This window comes from Callithrix jacchus, chromosome 2, assembly GCF_049354715.1.
Source record: "Callithrix jacchus isolate 240 chromosome 2, calJac240_pri, whole genome shotgun sequence".
In the NCBI taxonomy this organism is placed as follows: Eukaryota; Metazoa; Chordata; class Mammalia; order Primates; family Cebidae; genus Callithrix; species Callithrix jacchus.
This window is the reverse complement of record NC_133503.1, coordinates 68827741-68848711: the sequence shown is the minus strand read 5'-3', so window position 1 is coordinate 68848711 and position 20971 is coordinate 68827741. Positions and strand designations below refer to the sequence as shown.

General features: G+C 52.1%; 2 protein-coding genes and 1 pseudogene across 4 annotated transcripts; 1 reads left to right on the top strand and 2 right to left on the bottom strand.

Moving 5' to 3' along the window:
- The first annotated feature begins 21 nt into the window (after positions 1 to 21).
- Positions 22 to 4979, top strand: PRELID1 (PRELI domain containing 1). Its single transcript, XM_002744499.5, has 5 exons — positions 22 to 309; positions 848 to 1073; positions 3885 to 3998; positions 4107 to 4185; positions 4430 to 4979. The coding sequence occupies exons 1-5, from the start codon at positions 218 to 220 to the stop codon at positions 4576 to 4578; spliced, it is 660 nt and encodes a 219-aa protein (XP_002744545.1). The 5' UTR covers positions 22 to 217; the 3' UTR covers positions 4579 to 4979.
- A 252-nt stretch (positions 4980 to 5231) lies between these two features.
- Positions 5232 to 10002, bottom strand: MXD3 (MAX dimerization protein 3). Of its 3 annotated transcripts, none has more exons than XM_035290638.3 (6): positions 9852 to 10002; positions 9473 to 9578; positions 8765 to 8794; positions 8522 to 8636; positions 5797 to 5988; positions 5232 to 5719 (listed from the first exon to the last, which is right to left on the bottom strand). In XM_035290638.3, the coding sequence occupies exons 1-6, from the start codon at positions 9919 to 9921 to the stop codon at positions 5393 to 5395; spliced, it is 840 nt and encodes a 279-aa protein (XP_035146529.1). In that variant the 5' UTR covers positions 9922 to 10002; the 3' UTR covers positions 5232 to 5392. The 3 variants fall into 3 exon arrangements, with proteins under 3 accessions (XP_035146529.1, XP_035146530.2, XP_078220786.1); XM_035290639.3 differs by having other exon boundaries at positions 5797 to 5980; XM_078364660.1 differs by having other exon boundaries at positions 5232 to 5980.
- A 6046-nt stretch (positions 10003 to 16048) lies between these two features.
- LOC100404838 (peptidyl-prolyl cis-trans isomerase A pseudogene) lies at positions 16049 to 16570 on the bottom strand (annotated as a pseudogene).
- Between the last annotated feature and the right edge of the window lie 4401 nt (positions 16571 to 20971).

Genomic DNA, 20971 nt, shown 5'->3' with positions numbered 1-20971 from the left:
TGGCTACCGTGTGGCTGCGCCGGAAGTGGCGCGCAGCCGGACAACTCATGGCGGTGGCGGCGGCGGCGGCAGCTGCTAGGGCGCGGTGCGGTGGTGACTGAGCCCCGAGCCTGGCGGAGGGTGTGCGCCGAGCCCCGGCCCGGCCCGGCCCCCGCGTGCCTCCCAGGCTCCGCACCCCTGATGCTGCGTGGGTGCTGAGCCCGCTCCGGCCGGGACGATGGTGAAGTATTTCCTGGGCCAGAGCTTGCTCCGGAGTTCCTGGGACCAAGTGTTCGCCGCCTTCTGGCAGCGGTACCCGAATCCCTATAGGTACGTGGTGTTTGGGAGAGCAAAACCCCACCATCTCGCTATTTGGAGATCAAAGTATGGATAATCCCCGAGTAATGGGACCAGAAAGAAGTTGACATCTAATCCTACGTAGACCTTATCGGGGAAGCGGCCAGGCCAGGCCTGCAAGGTCCTGAAGGGAGGTTGGGCCTGGGTGGTGGTTTACTTGATATCTTAATATAAGGTTCTTTTCTCAGGGTCGTGAGACAAGAAGGGGCGGCAGTAGGGGAGTTGGGAGGGATCTTGGGGTCGGAAATCCTATCCTCTGCTCGTGGCACTTTCCTGAGGTGCAGTAAATCATGAGGTCTATTGCTGCTGGAAGGCCCAGGAATCCAGGTCAGCCAGATGGCGGGAGTTGGAATTTGCCCTGGGATGGGCTCTTAACTCTGGTGTGAACCATAACACATACAACTCTGCAAGGTTACAGGAAGGCCTCTCTGGGCTTGGAGATTCCAAACGGGAATCCCCTCGGGCAGTCTCGGGGCAGGCTCCTGAGTGCCACCTTCACTGACTCCTGCAGCAAACATGTCTTGACGGAAGACATAGTACACCGGGAGGTGACCCCTGACCAGAAACTGCTGTCCCGGCGACTCCTGACCAAGACCAACAGGATGCCTCGCTGGGCCGAGCGACTGTTTCCTGCCAATGTTGCTCACTCGGTGTACATCCTGGAGGACTCTATTGTGGACCCACAGAATCAGACCATGACCACCTTCACCTGGAACATCAACCACGCCCGGCTGATGGTGAGACACCTCCTGCTGTGATCCTGCCTCCCCCACCCCCAAATAGAGCTCTTCAGATACGTGTGTCTAGAGAGCCATGAGGGAGCTTTTGTGGTCTGAGGCAGGTCTGGGTTACTGAGGAGTGACAGCTGTAGAGTATGACCTCACATTTTCTTCTTTTCAGCTGGTCAGCCTCTCTGGACCTGTCTGACGCATTCATACAGTAGGGGAGAGGTACCTCTCTTACTGAGTTGTCCTAAATTCTAAATGCAAAGCACTCCCATCAGGTATATGGCACAGAAGTGATGCTGAGTGGGAGAGGCAGTGGTTTTCTTTTTTGTTTTGTTGTGTTTTCTGGTGATAGAGTCTCACCCTGTCACCCAGGCTGGAGTGCAGTGGCACAGTCTCACTGCCACCACCACCTCCTGGGTTCAAGCAATTCTTGTGCCTTAGCCTCCTGAGGAGCTGGGTTTACAGACATGCACCACCACGCCTGGCTAATTTTTGTATTTTTAGTACAGACTGGGTTTTGCCATGTTGGCCAGGCTGGTTCTGAACTCCTGGCCTCAAGTGATCCGCCCGCCTCAGCCTCCCGAAGTGCTGGGGGGATCACAGGTGAGAGCCACCTCACCTGTGGCTTGAAAACCAGCATCATTGGTTTTCAAACAGGAGCCCATCAAGCCATAAGGTACTTTGGATATGTCTCTGGAAGAGGCTTTCAGCCCTTTTTCTCACTTTGACTACAGGAGTTTCACTGTTACTTGTCTTACCTAAATGGATTTCTGCCTGAGATTTGGGGAAAGGGTGTTCCATATACCTTTGATCTGTTGCTTTTAAGAAACTTGTTTTTTACTTTTTGAGACAGAGTTTCGCTCTTGTTACCCAGGCTGGAGTGCAATGGCGCAATCTCGGCTCACTGCAACCTCCGCCTCCTGGGTTCAGGCAATTCTCTTGCCTCAGCCTCCCGAGTAGCTGGGATTACAGGCACGCGCCACCATGTCCAGCTAATTTTTTGTATTTTTAGTAGAGACGGGGTTTCACCATGTTAACCAGGATGGTCTCGATCTCCTGACCTCGTGATCCACCCACCTCGGCCTCCCAAAGTGCTCGGATTACAGGCTTGAGCCACCACGCCCAGCCTAAGAAACTTTTTTTTTTTTTTTTTTTTGAGATGGAGTTTCGCTTATGTTACCCAGGCTGGAGTGCAATGGTGCGATCTTGGCTCACTGCAACCTCTGCCACCTGGGTTCAGGCAATTCTCCTGCCTCAGCTTCCTGAGTAGCTGGGATAACAGGCACGCGCCACTGCGCCCAGCTAATTTTTTTTTTGTATTTTTTTTTTTAGTAGAGACGGGGTTTCACCATGTTGAGCAGGATGGTCTCGATCTCTTGACCTCGTGATCCACCATCCTCGGCCTCCCAAATTGCTGGGATTACAGGCGTGAGCCACCGTGCCCGGCCGAAACTTTTAAACTTATGGTTTAAGGAATATCCTACAGTATCTTCTTATATGTGAATATCCTGAAAGCTTTCAGCGAATTCTCTTTCTCAGCTTATTGTCCCAATAACCTTGAGAGGTGGATGTTACTCTCTTGTGAAGAGATAGAAATGTGATTCATAGAGGGCAGTGTCCCACAAGGTCTGAGAGTGAGTGGGTATCTTACTCTGCCTGAGAGTTATCTGAAGTCATCTCAGATGGTTACAGAAGAGCACCATGTCTGTGTTTGGTAAATTACTAAAATAGTGTTCCAGATGCGTGAGAGAGGTCTCTTAAGTGTTTTCCTGGAAAGAAATAAGAAATGTTCAACTTTTTCCTATCTGATAATGAGAAGTGTGATGATTGTCATTTTTTTTTTTTTTTTTTTTGAAATGGAGTCTCCTTCTGTCACCCAGGCTGGAATGCAGTGCTGCAGTCTTAGCTCACTGCAACCTCCACTTCCTGGGTTCAAGCAATTCTGCTGCCTCAGCCTCCCAAGTAACTGGGATTACAGGCACCTGCCGCCACACCCAGCTAATTTTTGTATTTTTAGTAGAGATGGTGTTTCACCATGTTGGCCAGGCTGGTCACGAACTACAGACCCCAAGTAATCTGCCGACTCAGCCTCCCAAAATGCTGGGATTACAGGCGTGAGCCACCACACCCGGCAAATGTTTGTTTTTATTTGGACCGTCAGGAAACTCCAGAGCTGCAGCGGGTGGAAGGCAGGTTACAAACTTTGCATGTGTCTAGAGGCATGAAAACAAAATCCAGGAGCAGGATGGGCTGGAAGGCCCTTTGCTGATCTCAGGAGACCTTGTGCCTTCCAGTTTTAAGGGTCAGAAGAGAGGTTTTTGAGAGCAAAATGGCCTTATTTATGGCTTCTTGCTCTGTCAGTACCACTTGGGAGTGCAGTTAGTGGAAGGAATGGATTTTCTTTTTTTTTTTTTTTTTGAGACGGAGTTTCGCTCTTGTTACCCAGGCTGGAGTGCAACGGTGCAATCTCGGCTCACCGCAACCTCTGCCTCCTGGGTTCAGGCAATTCTCCTGCCTCAGCCTCCCGAGTAGCTGGGATTACAGGCACACACCACCATGCCCAGCTAATTTTTTGTATTTTTAGTAGAGAAGGGGTTTCACCATGTTGACCAGGATGGTCTCGATCTCTTGACCTCGTGATCCACCCGCCTCGGCCTCCCGAAGAGCTGGGATTACAGGCTTGAGCCACCGCGCCCGGCCCTGGAATGGATTTTCATTGTATTGCTTCCCCTCATGAAAAGAGACAGGCAGCCAAATTTATGTGCTAGTCGGCAAAATGGAAGACTGTATCACAACTGTGGTTGGCCTGACTCTGCATAGGTGGTGGAGGAACGATGTGTTTACTGTGTGAACTCTGACAACAGTGGCTGGACCGAAATCCGCCGTGAAGCCTGGGTCTCCTCTAGCTTATTTGGTGTCTCCAGAGCTGTCCAGGTGAGCAGTGTTGTGGGGGCTGCTGGGGCTCTGGGACCCAGGGCTTTCGGTATTGGGGCTGGGATCAATGGGCAACTCAGTATCCTTCCTCTTTTCATCTTTTGCCAGGAATTTGGTCTTGCCCGGTTCAAAAGCAACGTGACCAAGACTATGAAGGGTTTTGAATATATCTTGGCGAAGCTGCAAGGTGAGTTTCTGGGTATGTGGAGATTCCTCATAGGGAGACGCTCACTCGGCCTAGTGAGTGTGAGTCTGGGTTAGTCATTGCCTTGCTCTGAGCTGGGACTCCTCGTCTGTATTGGGTGTGGGAGGAGGGTGAATATCACCTTTCTAGTGGAGCCTGGCCCAGGGAAGGTTGGTGTCATGGGGGAGGGAAATTAGGTGGGTCTTTCAGGCACCCTCTGAAGCCAGCCACCTGCCCTTTGCAACAGGTGAGGCCCCTTCCAAAACACTTGTTGAGACAGCCAAGGAAGCCAAGGAGAAGGCAAAGGAGACGGCACTGGCAGCTACAGAGAAGGCCAAGGACCTCGCCAGCAAGGCAGCCACCAAGAAGCAGCAGCAGCAGCAGCAGTTTGTGTAGCCAGCCTAACACCACGACAGCACCCCAGACAGCTTGGCTTAGCCCCTCTACCCTCCCTCCATTGTACTATATCATTAAAAATCAACTTCCAGCCCTATCTACTGTCTGGGTGGTGGGTTGAGGGTATCCAGTTTGGCATCCACAGTACACTAGGCACATTATCCAGTCTGAGCCAGTTCTGCTTATTTTCCCATTGGGCAGCTGAGGACCCAAGCACACAGGTGCAGTGACTTGCCTCAGGCCCCAGGTAGCCTGCAGGTGAACTGGCGATAAATGCTAGACTGGAAGCCCCACAAGGGCAGGGCTCTTGGTTTTGTTCTCTGATGTGTCTCAAGTACCTGGAAAAATATCTAGCACATAATAGGCACTCAATAAATACTTGTTGAATTCAGTCAGTCCTAGCTCTGGAGTCGGAAAGCTTTGCTTTGAATCTTGACTCCATGTTTTTGGACCTCAGGCAAGTCACATCATTGAGCCTCATTTCCGCCATCTGTGAAGTGGAGATAGAACAGTCTCCGAGTTGTGAGGATTAACTGCACTGACTGGCACAGCCAACAGTGTCAGTGATGGGAACTGATCTTATTTCCTCTTCCAGTGGGTTTGTGGTTGCGAGTTCCCCCATTTTCATCAGGTAAGACTATGGACAGGGGAAGTTAGGAAAGAGGCTTTTAATGAAAATACTGTACAGTTATGTGAGGCAAAGGCCAGGGGGCCTTGTCCAAGAAGGGAAGAGGCTCAAGAGGCTTCCTGTCCCCTTGGAGGCAGCAGAGCCAGGTGCTTGGGCTCAGGCCCAAGCTGCCTGCCCTGCAGGGGTTTAGGGAGGTCCTGATGAGTCCTGCCTCTTCCAGAGGGCCTGCCTGGCAGCCAGCAGCAGGGTGTGGGGGAGCACCTGTTCCCACACAAGGGTCCTTTTAGTCCATTCCAACAGGTGACTCCTAATAGCCCTTAAGACTTGGGGAGAGCTCCTCCCTGGCAGGTGGGCCTGGCACGAGCAGAGGGCAGAGGCCCACCCTGGGTGAAGAACATCATAGCCAGGCGCCGCTGCCGTGTGAGTAGCTGTGCTCCTGGCCCGCGATGAAGCCCCGTAGCAGCTCGGCCTCACCCCCAAACACCAGGCTCTCCACATCCACCTCCAGCTCCTCTGCACAGGGAGGGGTCCAATCAGAAGACCTGGCTTGCCCCGAGGGCCACACAACCCCTCAGCCTTGGGGCACTCACCTTGGTCTGAGTCTGACCGCTCGGAGGAGAGGCCTGAGGAGTCCAAGCTGTCCGCCCGTAGCCGTTCCCGATCGGCGGCCCCTGCCAATCCCCGGAGCTGCTCCAGCTGCCGCTGTAGGCTCTGCTGCTTGCTGCGCAGCCTCTCCTTGAGCTGCCGGGCCCGCTGCTCCTGCTCCTCCAGTTTCTGCAGATCTCAAAGGAGCAAGGGGGTTGGGGTCAACGGCCTGGGGGCTTGAGTTGCACCCCAACACCACTCAGTACTGGGCCACAGCCACAGGGCTGATGCCTACTTCAGGCATGTGGCAACTAACTCCAGGTCCCCGAGGGTTGCACCCACATCCTCCAGCAAGCAAGCCCCTTTCCCACCATGCAGGCGGCCTGTGAGGATGCTGCCTAGATTGGGGGTGGGGAGTACCACAATCTCAAAGGCCTTTGAGGCCTACTCAGGGATAAAGGATTGGAGTGCTGCAGTGTCCAGCGGTGGGAACTGGGGGGCAGGTGCACTGGTGTGTGGACACTCTCAGGTGCCAGGTATATTGCTGTCACAGGAAACAGGCCCGGTGCTACCAGATCTCCCCATTTCTTTTTTTTTTTTTTTGAGACAAAGTCTCAAGTCACTAAGGCTGGGGAGCAGTGGCATAATTTCCACTCACTGCAACCTCCACCTCCTGGGTTCAAGTGATTCCCAGCCTCAGCCTCCCAAGTAGCTGGGATTACAGGCGCCTACCACCATGCCTGGCTACTTTTTTTTTTTTTGAGATGGAGTTTTAGCTCATCACCCAGGCTGGAGTGCAATGGCGGACCTCAGCTCACTGTAACCTCCGCCTCCCCAGTTCAAGCGATTCTCCAGCCTCCTGAGTAGCTGGGACTACAAGTGCATGCCACCACATCTGACTAATTTTTGTATTTTTAGTAGAGATGGAGTTTCATCATGTTGGCCAGGCTGGTCTTTAACTCCTGACCTCAGGTGATCCTCCTGCCTCGGCCTCCCAAAGTGCTGGGATTACAAGTGTAAGCTACCCACATTTCTTCACGAGAAGCTGTAAAGTCAGATTTTTCATGTGAAATGTCTGTTGAGGGGTTGAAAACTAATTTACATTTTAAGAAAACTACAGAACAAACAAAGGCTACCAGTTTGTAACTCCTGGTCATGATCCCTCAAGAGTGCAAAGGTGTTAGCACCCTCCCTCCCCATCCCCCTACCTCCCGTCAAGCTCTGCCAACCCTCAAGTTCCAAGGAATGGAAGGCCAAGGGCTCTCCCAGACAGAGCCCTCAGTGGCAGAAGCTTACATTCGTCACTCAACAACAAGGGGAAAATTGGGCCATAGGGCCATTTGGACTGGGCCTAGAAAGAGGAGTAAGAGCTGCCGCGGCGAACATGGGGAGGAAGAAACGTTGAGGCAGAGGGAGCCTGGGAAGAGCATGGAGCATTCAGCTTCTGTGGGGAATAGGGAGAGGTGAGGCCGAAAGTACAGCCTACTAGCAAGGCCTGGGTTATGAAGGGACTTGAGATTCACAGGAAGTAAGGAGCAGAGGCTTTGTCCTGTCAGGGGTGATTGGGGGGTTTTCAGCAGGAGATGGGTCTGGGTAATCTGTGTGCTGCAGAGACCATTCCAGAGCAAAGTAGAAGACAGCCTGGTGGAGGCAAAACAGGAAGCAGGAAGGCCAGGAAGAGGCTGATGAATTAGTCCAGGAGGGGGGTGATGGAGCCCCAGAAAAGGAGCATCCCCAGGTCCTGCCTACAGGCCAACCAGCCCCTGAGTGGCACACATCATCCATCCGAGAACCAGGCCAGGCAAACTCCATGTGAGAAACTGAGCCATTAATCCAACCAGTGTTATTCAGCCACAATGATGGTAATAACAGACACCTGGGGGGTGCAAAGCTGTGGTTTATTTGCTGACAGCACATAGGTCTATGTGTGCCACAGCCCCCAGTGCCTAGAATAGGGCCTGGCAGAACCAGGGCTCAATACTTGGAGGAGATAATGCAAGCCAGGGACCTCGGCATAGATCCTGAATCTGCCTCCCATTAGCTGTGCGACCTGGCCCTCAGCCTAGCTGTGCCTCCATTTATTCTTCTGTCAGGAGGGTCAGGAGGGCAGGAAAAGTCCTGTGGTTTCCAAGACCACAGGGCTGCCAGGGCCACTGGGCCTTTATTCAGCACACTCATTCTTGACCACCAGAGGGCACTGAGCTCAGCCCCAGAAGCAGCAGGGGTCCTGGGAGTGACTGGCATCTTCTCAGTCCCCTCCTCTCAAGTCGTTGGAGCTGCCTCCCAGGTGGCACCAGGATAGACTGCCCATAACAGGAGGCTTTGAAGGATGGGAGAGCAGGAGAGCAAGGACCAATCTTCTACAGTCCCAAGGACCCCCACATACCTCCCATCACAAAATTCAACAGCCATGCCCTCCCATCAAACAGGAGGAAAGGTTAGTCCAGACGGGCTAAGTGACTTGCCCAGGGTCTCACGGCTGAGATCTAAGTGATAACAGCTGTAACAGCAGCAATGAACATTTATAGAATGAACTCGTTTAAGCATCAACAACCCTCTGAGTTATTGTCTGCTTTTTTTTCCCCCCCATTTAATGGATTTGGAAAGTAAAAGCTCAGAGAGCAGTCCCAAGTCACACCTCAGGCCTCGTTCCCCAGTCCCACCAGCCCCTCCATAGCACAGCCCTCCATAGACCAGGGCAAGCCAGTCCGGCACAGCAGGGGGCTTCACCTGGATGTGCATCCTGGCACGGCGCAGCAGGCTCAGTGTGGTGTATCGAGCACAGTCAGCCCCCAGGGGCATCTGCTGTTTCAGCCGCTCCAGACACCGCTTCAACTGGGCCCTCCTGTTGGGGAAGAGGTCTGGAGGGCAGTGCCAGCTCCATCTTGCTGGCCACAGGAATGGCAGGGGATGGAAGGTCAGAGGGAGGTGGCCCCTAGGGGCTGGCGCTGTCAGGGCAGGGCTGGGACTCACCTGCGCTTCTCCAGTTCATTGTGCACAGACCTGCCAATGCCAGAGAGGATGGGGTGAGGGGGAATCAGCTACTGCTCATGCCCTCAATCCCAGGCCCCCAGTGGCCAAGAGCCACTATAGATGTCTGCCCCAAACAAGCCCCCTGTGAAGACTTCATGCTGGCCTCAGACACCAGAGTCCCCTGGCAGGGTGAAGGGAGTCAAAGACACACAGAGCCAAATGCTTAACAGAAGCCTGCCCGGGGAGGTATGGAGGTCCTAACAAGGCCCCCTACCAGCTGGTCAGGAAGGGCTTCCTAGACAGGTGACAGCTATATGCAGAAACAGAAGTTTCCCAAGCAGGTAGTGGAGGGAGAGGCATTCGAATAGGAGGGAACAGTATATGCAAAGGGCTGGAGAGAGGAGAGAAAAGGAGGAAGCCAGTGGGGGAGGTGAGTGGCCTGATGCGTGGAGTGCCAGAGTGCGATTGGAATTGGGACCGCCACTGTTGTTTGCAGTTCCTGGCACATCTAGAGGTGCTCAAGAAGTCCTTGAACGAATAGAAAGGTGTGAGTGTGTTTGGAGAGTGGGGAGATGGCAGGAGGGGTCTGAATGCTTCCTGGAGCAGGACACCTGGCCCAAAAGATGCAAGCAACAAGTGGACAGAGGAGGGCCCGACCGGGGGCGGCGCCCACCCCACCCCCACTCCCGCCGCCCCGACCCTCCTCACCGCCCGCTGTCCTGCGCGCCAGGAGCCTGGGGAGGTCGCTTCTTCCTCCTGTGGATAGGGCCGGGACTGCGGTGCGGGCACAAGGACGCATAACCATGCTCGGCCTCTGCCAGAGAGAGCCCCCGCCCGCGTCAGGCTGGGGCTGGACCGGGTCCCAGCGGGAGCCCCAGGCACAGCACGGTTCAAGAAAGACTTTTGGCGCCAGGATAATTTCCCCAGCCCTCCCTGCTCTACAGCCCCGGGGTCCTCTCGAGTTGAGGGCGGAACGCCCCGGGGTTACTGTCCTAGGCCATGCATCCTTTAAGCCGGAAGCCAGGTCCAGTCCAGGGCCGTGTCAGCGAGGTCGCCGCCCGGAATCCAGCCAAGGGTTCTTCCTCACCTCTCTCACGGCGCTCCAGGAACTCGGCCGCCTGCAGCAGGACCTGGATGTTGCTGGCCACGGGTTCCATGTCCGCGACAGCTGGCTGCGGGCCGGCCTAGCGAGCCGGCCAGAGCAGCGGCTGCACCACTTTTGTTACAAAGTAACTGACACGGTGCAACAAACACAGAGGCCCGCCCCGCCCCCGGGATGCCCCGCCCCCGGGAACGCCCGGCCCTTGCCCCCGCCCCTCTGAAGCCCGCCTAGGAGCAGCAGCCCGCTGTCCGGCAGCCGCCCCGCTCCGAGTGGTCTCGGAATCTCCAGGGGTAGGTAAGGGCGCCGGCTGTAGGCCTGGCCCTGGAGTGAACCCTCAGCCTGACGGTTGCTGCTTCTTGCCAGCTTCTCTCATCCACCCACGCCGGCTCATTGGCGTCTTCGATCTCAGCTTCCAGCTAGTTACTATCCCCGCACTTAGCAAAGCGCTTTGGGGGCCAGACGGTCCCCTAGAGGCCCCTGGCCCATCCGCTGCACGTGGGCGCCGCGGGGGCGGGGCCTGCCGGCCGCCGCTCACCCATTCGCCCATGGCCTCTCGAGGCTCGCTGTCGTCATTCTAGGGGCGGGGCCGGAGAGCCTCTGATGCCTTATTGGCTGGCGCTCCACCCCGCCCTCTCCCGCCGCTGGTCCACACGTTCCGGCGGGAAAAGAAGCAGGTTTCAAATTTGAAAACCCGAGCGATGGGGCGGGGTTGAGCGGGGAGCTGAGCCGCAATGCGCAGGCGCCGGCTGAGGGGCCGCGGACCCGGCTCCTGCGCTCCAGGATCTGCCCCCACGCCTGCCTGCCATCTGCCCCCACGCCTGCCTGCCATCTGCCCCCAAAGGCGCCCATGGGCCCCAGTTTCTTACTGCGTCGAATGGGAATAATCTCTCGGCCCCACCCCTCTTCTGTGGGGACGCTGTTGTTGCTACGAAAACGTCAGTGGGGTAACAGCTTCCCAAGGCAGACCATACCCTGGAAGCACCCGAAATGGCTTTTTCCGGAGCCCTGGGTTCTGGTGTCCACGGAGTTGGGCTCCTCTCTTGTCACTGATGTCTCAACTGTGTGTGACTCTGGAAGTAACCTCCGTCTCTAAGCCCCGGAGCCCTAAGACAGCGTTGAAGGATCGGAGCCAATGCCTTTGCAGTGCCCATGGCATGAAGGAGCCGCACATCTCAAAGGCCAGTGCAACCAGAGGCCAGCGTTTGCCTCCCAGGCAGCCCCTGCTTGCCTTACTCAGAGTCCATGAACCCTTCTGGAACCTGACTCTCCTAGCCCGCCGAAGGAGTGGCTGTGGTGACTTCTAGGCGCAGTACCAGTGGGTGGGGACAGATGAAAGTAGCTGTAGCAGGGTGGAGCATTACTGGCAGCTGTGGGCCGAGTCTGTGACCCAAGTAACCCCAAAATAGAGAGGGGAGAGAAGTGGGGGAGATAGATGCTTTGTAAAGAGACAGTCCTGGTAAATACCACAGGAACATGTCAGGCCTCAGTTCCTTGGGGGAAAAAAAAATTTTTTTTTTTTTTTAGTCTTGCTCTGTTGCCCAGGCTGAAGTGCAACAGCTCCATCTTTGCTCACTGCAACCCCCACCTCCTGGGTTCAAGTGTTTCTCCTGCCTCAGCCTCCCCAGTAGCTGGGATTACAGGACCCCACCACCACACTCAGCTAATTTTTGTATTTTTAGTAGAGATGGGGTTTCACCATGTTGGCCAGGCTGGTACTTAACTCCTGACCTCAGGGGATCTACCCCCCTCTTGGCCTCCCAAAGTGTTGGGATTACAGGTGTGAACCACCATACCTGGCTGGGAAAAATCTTAAAGTTTCTCTAAGAGTTGCTCATAGAGGAATGACTGCCTGTCCAGGCAGGACTGCTGCCAACGACGATCCATCTACCCGTCTGCTTATCCTTCACTCAATGAGATACTCGCTGAGCACTCACTGGACACCAGATGCTGTGCTTGGGACTGGAGGACATACAATGGGCAAAAGCACACAGGGTCCCTGACCTTGCAGAGCTCATAGGCTTGAGGGGGAGAGACACCAATACAGTCGCAGGAAGGTGGAGGTCCAGCTGGACAGGTCCTCACAGGGAGAGACCTTGCCCATGGCACATTCTAAGGAACATTTGACCTAATCGGGAGGTCAGAGAAGGCTTTTCTGGGGAAATGGATGAAGAGGTGTTATCTAAGTATAGGAGAAATTAAAAAGAATTCTAGACAAACAGCACATGGAAAGGCTCTGGGGCTGAAAGGAGCGTGTTAGGGGTGGTATGGTTTATACAGAGCAAATGGCCTGGTGCAGGCTGACAATGGGGAGGTGAAGGGCCCAGAACATGCTGATGGGTTCCCCCAAACTCCTGCCTGCAATCAGCCATGTCTGAAGGAAGGAGTCACAAGGCTTGTGAATGAATTTCCAATTTTATTTCACGAAAGTCAGCACCACCTGGTGCAGGCATGAACCTCCTCAGACATCTAGGTCCCAGGTGGTCTGGCCTCCAGTCTGGGCAGGATAGAGGTGGGGAGGTTCTGAAGGAGGAGAGTTATCAGAAGAGGCAAAGAGGGAAGCATACATTAGCTGAAGACATGGCCAGGAGGTGGTGGAAGTCAGGCTGGGCCTGCAGAGGGGCTGGAGTGCCCATGTCAAGGAGCCTGGACTTCATCCTAGGAGCCGCAGAGCAGTTTCGAGCCAGGGACAGCATGCGAACTGGGGTCAAGGCCACTGGCCAGGGCCAGACAGGAACAACACATCCCAAGGAACAGGGCGGGACAGGGCGTGGGGGGATCTGGCCTGGACCAGCGGGGCTCCCCGCCTCAAGCCCTTGCATGTCCCCTGCACCCCTCTAAGAAAATACTAGAGCTAGTGGCCTCTGCACAGGACTGGGCAGAGGAACTCCAGTGTCCCCTCAGCAGTGAATGGCCCAGATCCTCTGCCCTGGACTCTGCAGGGTCCTGTGCTATGCCCTGTGACCTCCCATCCCACCCAGCCCACCGTAACTGGGGCTCTGCTCCCCATACTTGTAGTGCAGGCTTTACCACGGACTACAGTTCTCTGGGTTCCAAGAACAGAGTCTGCATCTGTGCCCTGAGTGGGAGGGGAGAAGGGAGACCACCACCCCATGCCTTTCTCCCAATCAGGACCTCTTGAAGAGGGCAGCCAAACCTGGGCTCACCGTCCTCCTCCACCCCATGGACAGGGTGCAGGAGGAGATGGCTCTGCGTTCCCCAGATCGCTTTCCCCTTCTCCGCTACAGGGGAGAGTCGTGGTGGGGAGTCGGGAGCCTGGCGCTGACCCTGGACCTCTGCCCAGCCTCCTTCCTGGGCTGCCCCCAGCCTCCCCTCTCCCAGAGAGCCGCACTCTGTAGTCACAGAGCTGACCAGGTCACGGCCCCACTGAAGGACAAATGCCCCTGCTGAAGGCCCACTCTCCCATGGCCTTCAGGAGAAAGTTCGAGTTGGGCCGTATCCCTCCTCCTGCCATGGTAGGGGACATGCCATGCCCTTGCCCACCTCCCTGCCTCTACCATCTCGGCTCAACGTCACTTGCTCCAGGAGGTTCCCAGGCCTCCCTCCTTCAGCACATCCTCCCAAGCAGCAGTGGGCTCTGTGTCCCTCAGGGTCAGCCTCTTCCCACAGACCATGACCTCAGTGTCAGAGCAAACCAATGCCAAACAGAGGCTTGGCCAAGCCGTGGGCTAGGGGTAGGGAAGGGCTGGTGGGCCTGTGTCTCCATGCCCACAGGATGTCAGGGAAAGAAGCAGTCAGCAGACCCCCACGCAAGGCTACCTCTGGAACGCCCCCCAGGCTGTTGCAGCAGTGCATCATAATGAACAAGATTCGGGTGCCAGCCAATCTCTCACTTAGTGTCACAGGGGCTAAGCCATGAGGCCAGACCTGGCTAGACAGGTCTCCGAAGTGCCTGGCAGCCCCTGCTCTCCTAGGTGGGACGCTGCAATCAGGCCTCTGTAGGATCAGTGTTATGGCCACTTTATCTTTATTTTTATTTTTATTTTTTTTGAGGTGGGGTCTCGTGCCTCCACCCAGGCCAGAGTGCAGCAGCACAATCAAGGCTCACTGCAGCCTTGACCTGCTGGGCTCAAGCAATCCTTCTGCCTCAGCCTCCAAAGTAGCTGAGACCACAGGGTCATGCCACCATGCCTAATTTATTTTTTGTAGAAATGGGGTCTCAATCTATTTCCCAGGCTCGGTCTCAAACTCTTAGGCTAAAGCAATCCTCCCACCTGGGCCTTCAAAGTGCTGGGATTACAGGTGTGACAGTCCCAGCTTCTTTTTTTTTTTTTTTTTTTTTTGAGATGGAGTCTCACTCCTGTCCAGGAGGGAGTGCAGTGATGCCATCTTGGCTCACTGCAACCTCCACCTTCCAGGTTCAAGCGATTCTCCTGCTTCAGCCTCCTGAGTAGTTGGGATGACAGGTGCCTGCCACAATGCCCAACTAATTTTTTGTTTTTCTTAGTAGAGACAGGGTTTGACCATGTTGGTCAGGCTGGTCTCAAACTCCTGACCTCAGGTGATATGCCTGCCTCGGCCTCCCAAAGTGCTGGGATTACAGGCGTGAGCTACTGCACCTGGCCAAGTCCCAGCTTCTTAAGGTGGAAATGTGAATAATTTACTTTATTCCTTCTTTTCTTATGCACTACTTTTACTACAGTCCACACACTTTGATGTGGTTCTGTTTTGATTCAGATAGATATTTTCAAATTCCCTTCAAAATTTTTTCTCTGATTTGTAACCCATGAATAACTTGAAGTGTGTTCCTTAATTTCTAATATTTGGGAATTTTTCAGATATCTCTTTGTTATTGGTTGGTAATTTAATTCTGTTGGGTTTAGAGAATATACTCATGATTTTGATCATCTGAAATTTATGAAGCCCTGTATGGCCCAGTGTATGACCTATCTCTTTTTTTCTTTTGAGATGGAGTTGTGCTTTGTTGCCAAGATTAGAGTGCAGTGGCCTGATCTCGGCTCACTGCAACCTCCTCTTCCCATGTTCAAACAATTCTCTTCCCTTAGCCTCCCAAGTAGCTGGGACTACAGGCATGCACCACCATACTCAGCTAATATTTGTATTTTTAGTAGAGAGGGGATTTCATCATGTTGGCCAGGCTGGTCTCGAACTCCTAACCTCAAGTCATCCACCTGCCTTTGCCTCCTAAAGTACTGGGATTACAGGTGTGAGCCACTGTGTCTGGCCTGTATGACCTAGCATGTGACCAAACAATTTTTATATCCTTACTAATTTTTATTGTCTACGTATTCTACCAATAACCAGGAGAGAAGTGTTAAAATCTCCAACTGCAGTCACAGAGTTATCAATATATCTGAGTTGTCACATTTTACGTTGTATATTGTGACACTCTATTAGTAGGTACATATACATTTGTGATTGTTATATCTTCTGAGGACTTTATTTTTTTATAGTACGAAACATCCTCTTTATCTTTGGCAATCTCCTTTTCTTTCAGACGGCATTGTCTGGGCTGGGCACTGTGGCTCAGGCCTGTAATCCCAGCACTTTGGGAGGCTGAGGTGGACAGCTCACTTGAGGTCAGGAGTTTGAGACCAGCCTGGTCAGCATGGTGAAACCCCGTCTCTACTAAAAATACAAAAATTAGCCGGGTATGATGGCAGATGCCTATAATCCCAGCTTCTCAGGAAGCTGAGGCAGGAGAATTGCTTGAACCTGGGAGGCAGAGGTTACAGTGAGCCAAGCTTGTGCCATTGTACTCCAGCCTGGACAGAACAAGACTCCGTCTCAAAAAAAAAAAAGACTGCATTGTCTGACATTAACCTAGTCACAACAGCTTTCTTTTGATTAGTGTTTGTGTGCTCTGTTTTTCTCTATCTTTTTACTTGTAACCTGTTAGTGTCTTAGTATCTAACAGATTTTCTTGCAAATAGCGTATAGCTATTCTGGTAAATAGCTATTTATCACAATTCTTTTTTGGTCTAATAACCTCTGCCTTTTTTGTTTTTGTTTTTGTTATTTCATCTTTATTTCATAATCATAAACTTAACTCTGCAATCCAGCTAGGCATGGATGGGAACAAGGAAAACATGGAACCCAAAGGGAACTGCAGCGAGAGCACAGATTTTAGGATACTGCGAGCACATGGGGTGGAGGGTGCTCTCCTGAGCTACAGAAGGAATGGTCTTGTGGTTGAGATAAAACACAAGTCAAACTTATTAGAGTTGTCCACGGTCAGCAATGGTGATCTTCTTGCTGGTCTTGCCATTCCTGGACCCAAAGCGCTCCATGGCCTCCACAATATTCATGCCTTCTTTCACCTTGCCAAAGATCACATGCTTGCCATCCAACCACTCAGTCTTGACAGTGCAGATGAAAAACTGGAAACCGTTTGTGTTGGGTCCAGCATTTGCCATGGACAAGATGCCAGGACCTGTATGCTTTAGGATGAAGTTCTCATCATCAAATTTCTCCCCGTAGATGGACTTGCCACCAGTGCCATTATGGCGTGTGAAGTCACCACCCTGACACATAAACCCTGGAATAATTCTGTGAAAGCAGGAACCCTTATAACCAAATCCTTTCTCTCCAGTGCTCAGAGCACGAAAGTTTTCTGCTGTCTTTGGAACCTTGTCTGCAAACAGCTCGAAGGAGATGCGGCCCAAGGGCTCGCCGTCGACGGCAATGTCGAACATGGTGGGGTTGACCATGGCTGATACTACAAGGCTCCAGGTGGCGGCGGCGTCTGCAAAGCCTAACCTCTGCCTTTTAGCTGCATGTAGTAAAATTGTTTTAGAGGCCGGGCACGGTGGCTCAGGCCTGTAATCCCAGCACTTTGGGAGGCAGAGGAGGGTGGATCATGAGGTCAAGAGATCGAGACCATCCTGGTCAACAAGGTGAAGCCCCATCTCTACTACAAATACAAAAAATTAGTTGGGCATGGTGGTGCATGCCTGTAATCCCAGCTACACGGGAGGCTGAGGCAGGAGAATTGCCTGAACTCATGACATTGCACTCCAGCCTGGGTAACAAGAGCGAAACTCCATCTCAAAAAAAAAAAAAAATTGTTTTAGTATGGTGGGGTTTGTTTTGTTTTTGTATTTGTCCCATCTGTCATTTACCCTTTTTTTCTCCTTTTCTGACTTCTGCATTTTTTTTTTTTTTTTTTTTTTTTTGAGACAGAATCTCGCTCTGTCACCAGGCTGGAGTGCAGTGGTGCAGTCTCAGCTCACTGCAACCTCCACCTCTCAGGTTCAAGCAATTCTTCTCCCTCAGCCTTCCAAGTAACTGGGATTACAAGCGTGTGTCACCACACCTGGTTAATGTTTGTACTTTTAGCAGAGATGGCGTTTCACTGTGTTGACCAAGCTGATCTTGAACTCCTGACCTCAAGCAATCTGCCCACCTCAGCCTCCCAAAGTGCTGGGATTACAGGTGTGAGCCACTGCATCCGGCCTTTTCTATCTGCTTTTGATATTGTCTCTTCACCTTTGGTTTTCAGCTGTCGGCTGTGACATACCTGTGTGTGGTTTTCTTTGTGTTTGCCTTGCTTGGGGTGTCTTGAGCTTCTGGAAAAATTTTCAGGTCTTATCTCTTCAGATATTTTTCCTGTCTTATTCTATCCCTACTCTCCTACTCTAACCCCAATTTTATATATGTTGCCCAACTTGTTAACATCTGCAGGGTCTTATTTTGTTGCCCAGGCTGGAGTGCAGTGGCATGAACATGGCTCACTGCAGCCTTGACTTCTAGGCTCAGGTGATCTTCCTGCCTCGGCCTCCTGAGTAGCTGGGATTACAGGTGCACAACACCATGCCCGGCTAATATTTTGTATTTTTGTAAAGATAGAGTTTTGGCAAGTTTCCCAGGCTGGTCTCAAACTCTTGAGCTCAAGCAGTCAGCCCTCCTCGGCTACCCAAAGTGATAGGATTACAGGTGTGCACCACCTTGCCTGACTTTTCCTATTTTAGTCAACAAATGTTTCACTTGCCTATTCCAATTCTTCATCACAGCATCACTATGGGGAGGATGTCTCTGCCCACTGCTGGACATTGTGTGCTGTAAAACGTGTTCCTTGGTCTGAAGAAATATGACCTGGCAGTCCAAATTGGTGTATCTTTGGTTCCAGTCCTACTGTGCTGTGAGCATTTGCATCTGTCACAGGGAAGCTGAGCCCAGTGTGCAGAGGGACCATCTGTTCCTCCTATGACTTACTGATGGCCTCCTGGGGCTATAGGCTTCAGTCTGACTTGCCCAAAATGTACAGGCCTCCCTGGTGAGCCTCCCCATAGCCGTCGGCAGCCTCTCTCTCTCTCACTGGCAGACAGATAAGTTACTGGCATTTTGTGCCTCAGAGGGTGCGAGGGGAACATGTCTAGACTCAGCCCATGCCTGCAGTGCAGCAGCCCCTGTGTGTCCCTCATATCATAGAGCCAGGTGGCCTCCTTAAGTGAGCACAACAGGATATCCACTGGTTCCAATCACCTCCTGATCCTGGAATGGGGTTCTTCTGATGCACATCAAATGTCCTACTTTAATGTACCCCTCCAATTCCCATAGTGATGTCACAGACCCATGCCCCATTCAGGCATCCCACTAATAGGCCAGTTCTCCATTGCCCTTCTGCTGACCGTGTGGGCAGGTTGCTCTCTGCCGATGAGATGTAGCACAAATACCAGTCAATTCAACCCATGGAGCTGATTTTTTTTTAACCTTCTTTGATGGTCTTCCAGACAGGAAGCTGTCCCGTCACCTTGAGACTTCCATCCTTAAACCCAGAGGCTCTTTGATGGTCAGTAGAGAGCTGCAGATAGGGCACTGCCCACGTGGCCCATGAAACTCCTTAGGTGGCTCCGAAGTTGCCTGTGGGGGAAAGAGGCTCCCACTCTGGATGGCCTCCTTGCATTCATTCCCCAGACGGCACATTCTAGAAAATTAATTTCCAATTTATCATGAACCCTTCCAGGCACTGCCCTCCTTATCAGAGTATTTCTTCAACATCACCCAAGAAATTACAAGTATTTCAGGTTTCAAGGTTATTTTACATCCTTAAGTTATAGGGGCAACTGGACTTTAATTAAATCCAATAGTAAGTTAGAATCGTCTCTCAAATGGAAATTTCCTGGTTCAGAATCCCAGTGGTTGCCACTAGGTGGCACTCAGGCTTTTGCCCTCAGCTCCAGGCTGCTCCTCAGGAGGGCTATTGTACAACAAATTAACAACTTGCATGGCTTAGGCCATCTTACTGGTTTCCATCAAGTATATCCAATCAATATTGGCAGGTGGGGAGATGTACATGCCTTCTGCTAAGTAAGAAACTCCTCAGCCAGATCCGATATCCACCCTGATAGTACATTCAGGAAAAGGAGCTGCATTCGCTTTGCATAAAGCCAGCTCAACCCTCCCAATTTCCATTCCCTCAAGTCTCATATTCCTATTTTCTCCAAATCAAACTCTTGCTCCCATTAGGGCTTCACAAATAGATTTTGGAATCACAGTGCATGGGGGTTCCACAAAAAGGTGTCCCAGTAAAGTCTCCTGCAGCCCCTAACCATTTTACCCCATGTCCACACAGCCTTGGGTCCCCAGTGGATGTCGGTCATTATCCTGATTAGATTGTGGGACAATTGCCCCAGGTGACTACCTATCAGCTTTCTTCTTGCCATGTTTCCCTCTGGCTTTTTTTTTTTTTTTTTTTAAACGGAATCTCACTCTGCTGCTTAGGTTGGAACGCAATGGCACAATCTCAGTTCACTGAAACCTCTGCCTCCCAGATTCAGGTGATTTTCCTGCCTCAGCCTCCTGAGTAGCTGGGATTTCAGGCACATGCCACCACGTACAGCTAATTTTTGTTGTTGTTGTTGTTGCTATTTTTAGTAGAGATGTGGGTTTCATCATGTTGGCCAGGCTGGTCTTGAACTCCTGATCTCAGGTGATCCATCTGTCTCTGCCTCCCAAAGTGCTGAGATAACAGCCCAGCCTCCCTCTGGCATTTTAAAGTCCTCCAAATGGCTGGGTGTGGTGGCTCATGCCTGTAAGCCCAGCACTTTGGGAGGCAGAGGTTTGTGGATCATGAGGTCAAGAGTTCAAGACCAACCTGGCCAACGTGGTGAAACCCCATCTTTACTAAAAATACGAAAATCAGCCAAGCACGATGGCAGGTGCCTTAATCCCAGCTATTCGAGAGGCTGAGGCAGGAGACGCAAGGTGAACTCAGTGGCAACAGTTGCAGTGAGCCAAGATCTTGCCATAGCACTCCAGCCTGGGCAACAGAGTGAGGCTCTGTCTCAAAAAAAAATCCTCCAAATTAGGCTGAATAAATCAGGTTTGTTTAGAGCCTTCCAATAGTGGGGGACAAGCAGAGGCTCCCATCTGTCCCCCAAGGACTTCCAAGGGTGTTGGAGTAACCTTTGTTTTGACCCCATCAGTGTCTACTTTATTCAGCCCATTTCATAAGACGCATTTAAAGATTGCCATCCTGCTGGGATGAGACTCTTCCCTTTGTTTTCCCCATTCTCTTGTGAATCATTGTAACCATCTTCACTGTTGTTTCAGCATAATTTTTCCCTTCAATAGTGGCCCTGGGAATAGCTGTAGCTCAGACCAGCCACAATCCAAGCTTGGTCCAATCTCAGGATCTGCCCTATCACTATCTTTTGCCTTTATTGCTGCTACAGAGAACAACAGGATGGTATATTTAGCTTGTTTCTTGTTACTTTGCATTTCCTTATACATCTACTGAACTAACTCCTTGGGCGTTGGACCCATCATTTCTAAAATTGATTATTAACTTTTGCTTCTAGTAACTGATCACAGCACAGCTGTATTTCCATACCATGGTGAACTCATGACCCTCCAGGAATCAAAGATTCATCATACTCTGTCCTCTCATTCAATTCCTAAAGATAGTAAGTTACTCACCTACAAGCATGCCTTTCATATTCAAACCAACCAATCATCTGCTTTACTGGGCTCTTAAACGCTGAGCCACTATCCCCCAGAGACTCGACAACTAGGGATATCCAACCCCAAAGCCACTGAAATTATTCAAGCTAGGCAATTCTAGACCTGCTCACTCTGTCTCTCAGGTTCCTTCCCAGGCAAACCACAATAAAGGCTCTTGCCCA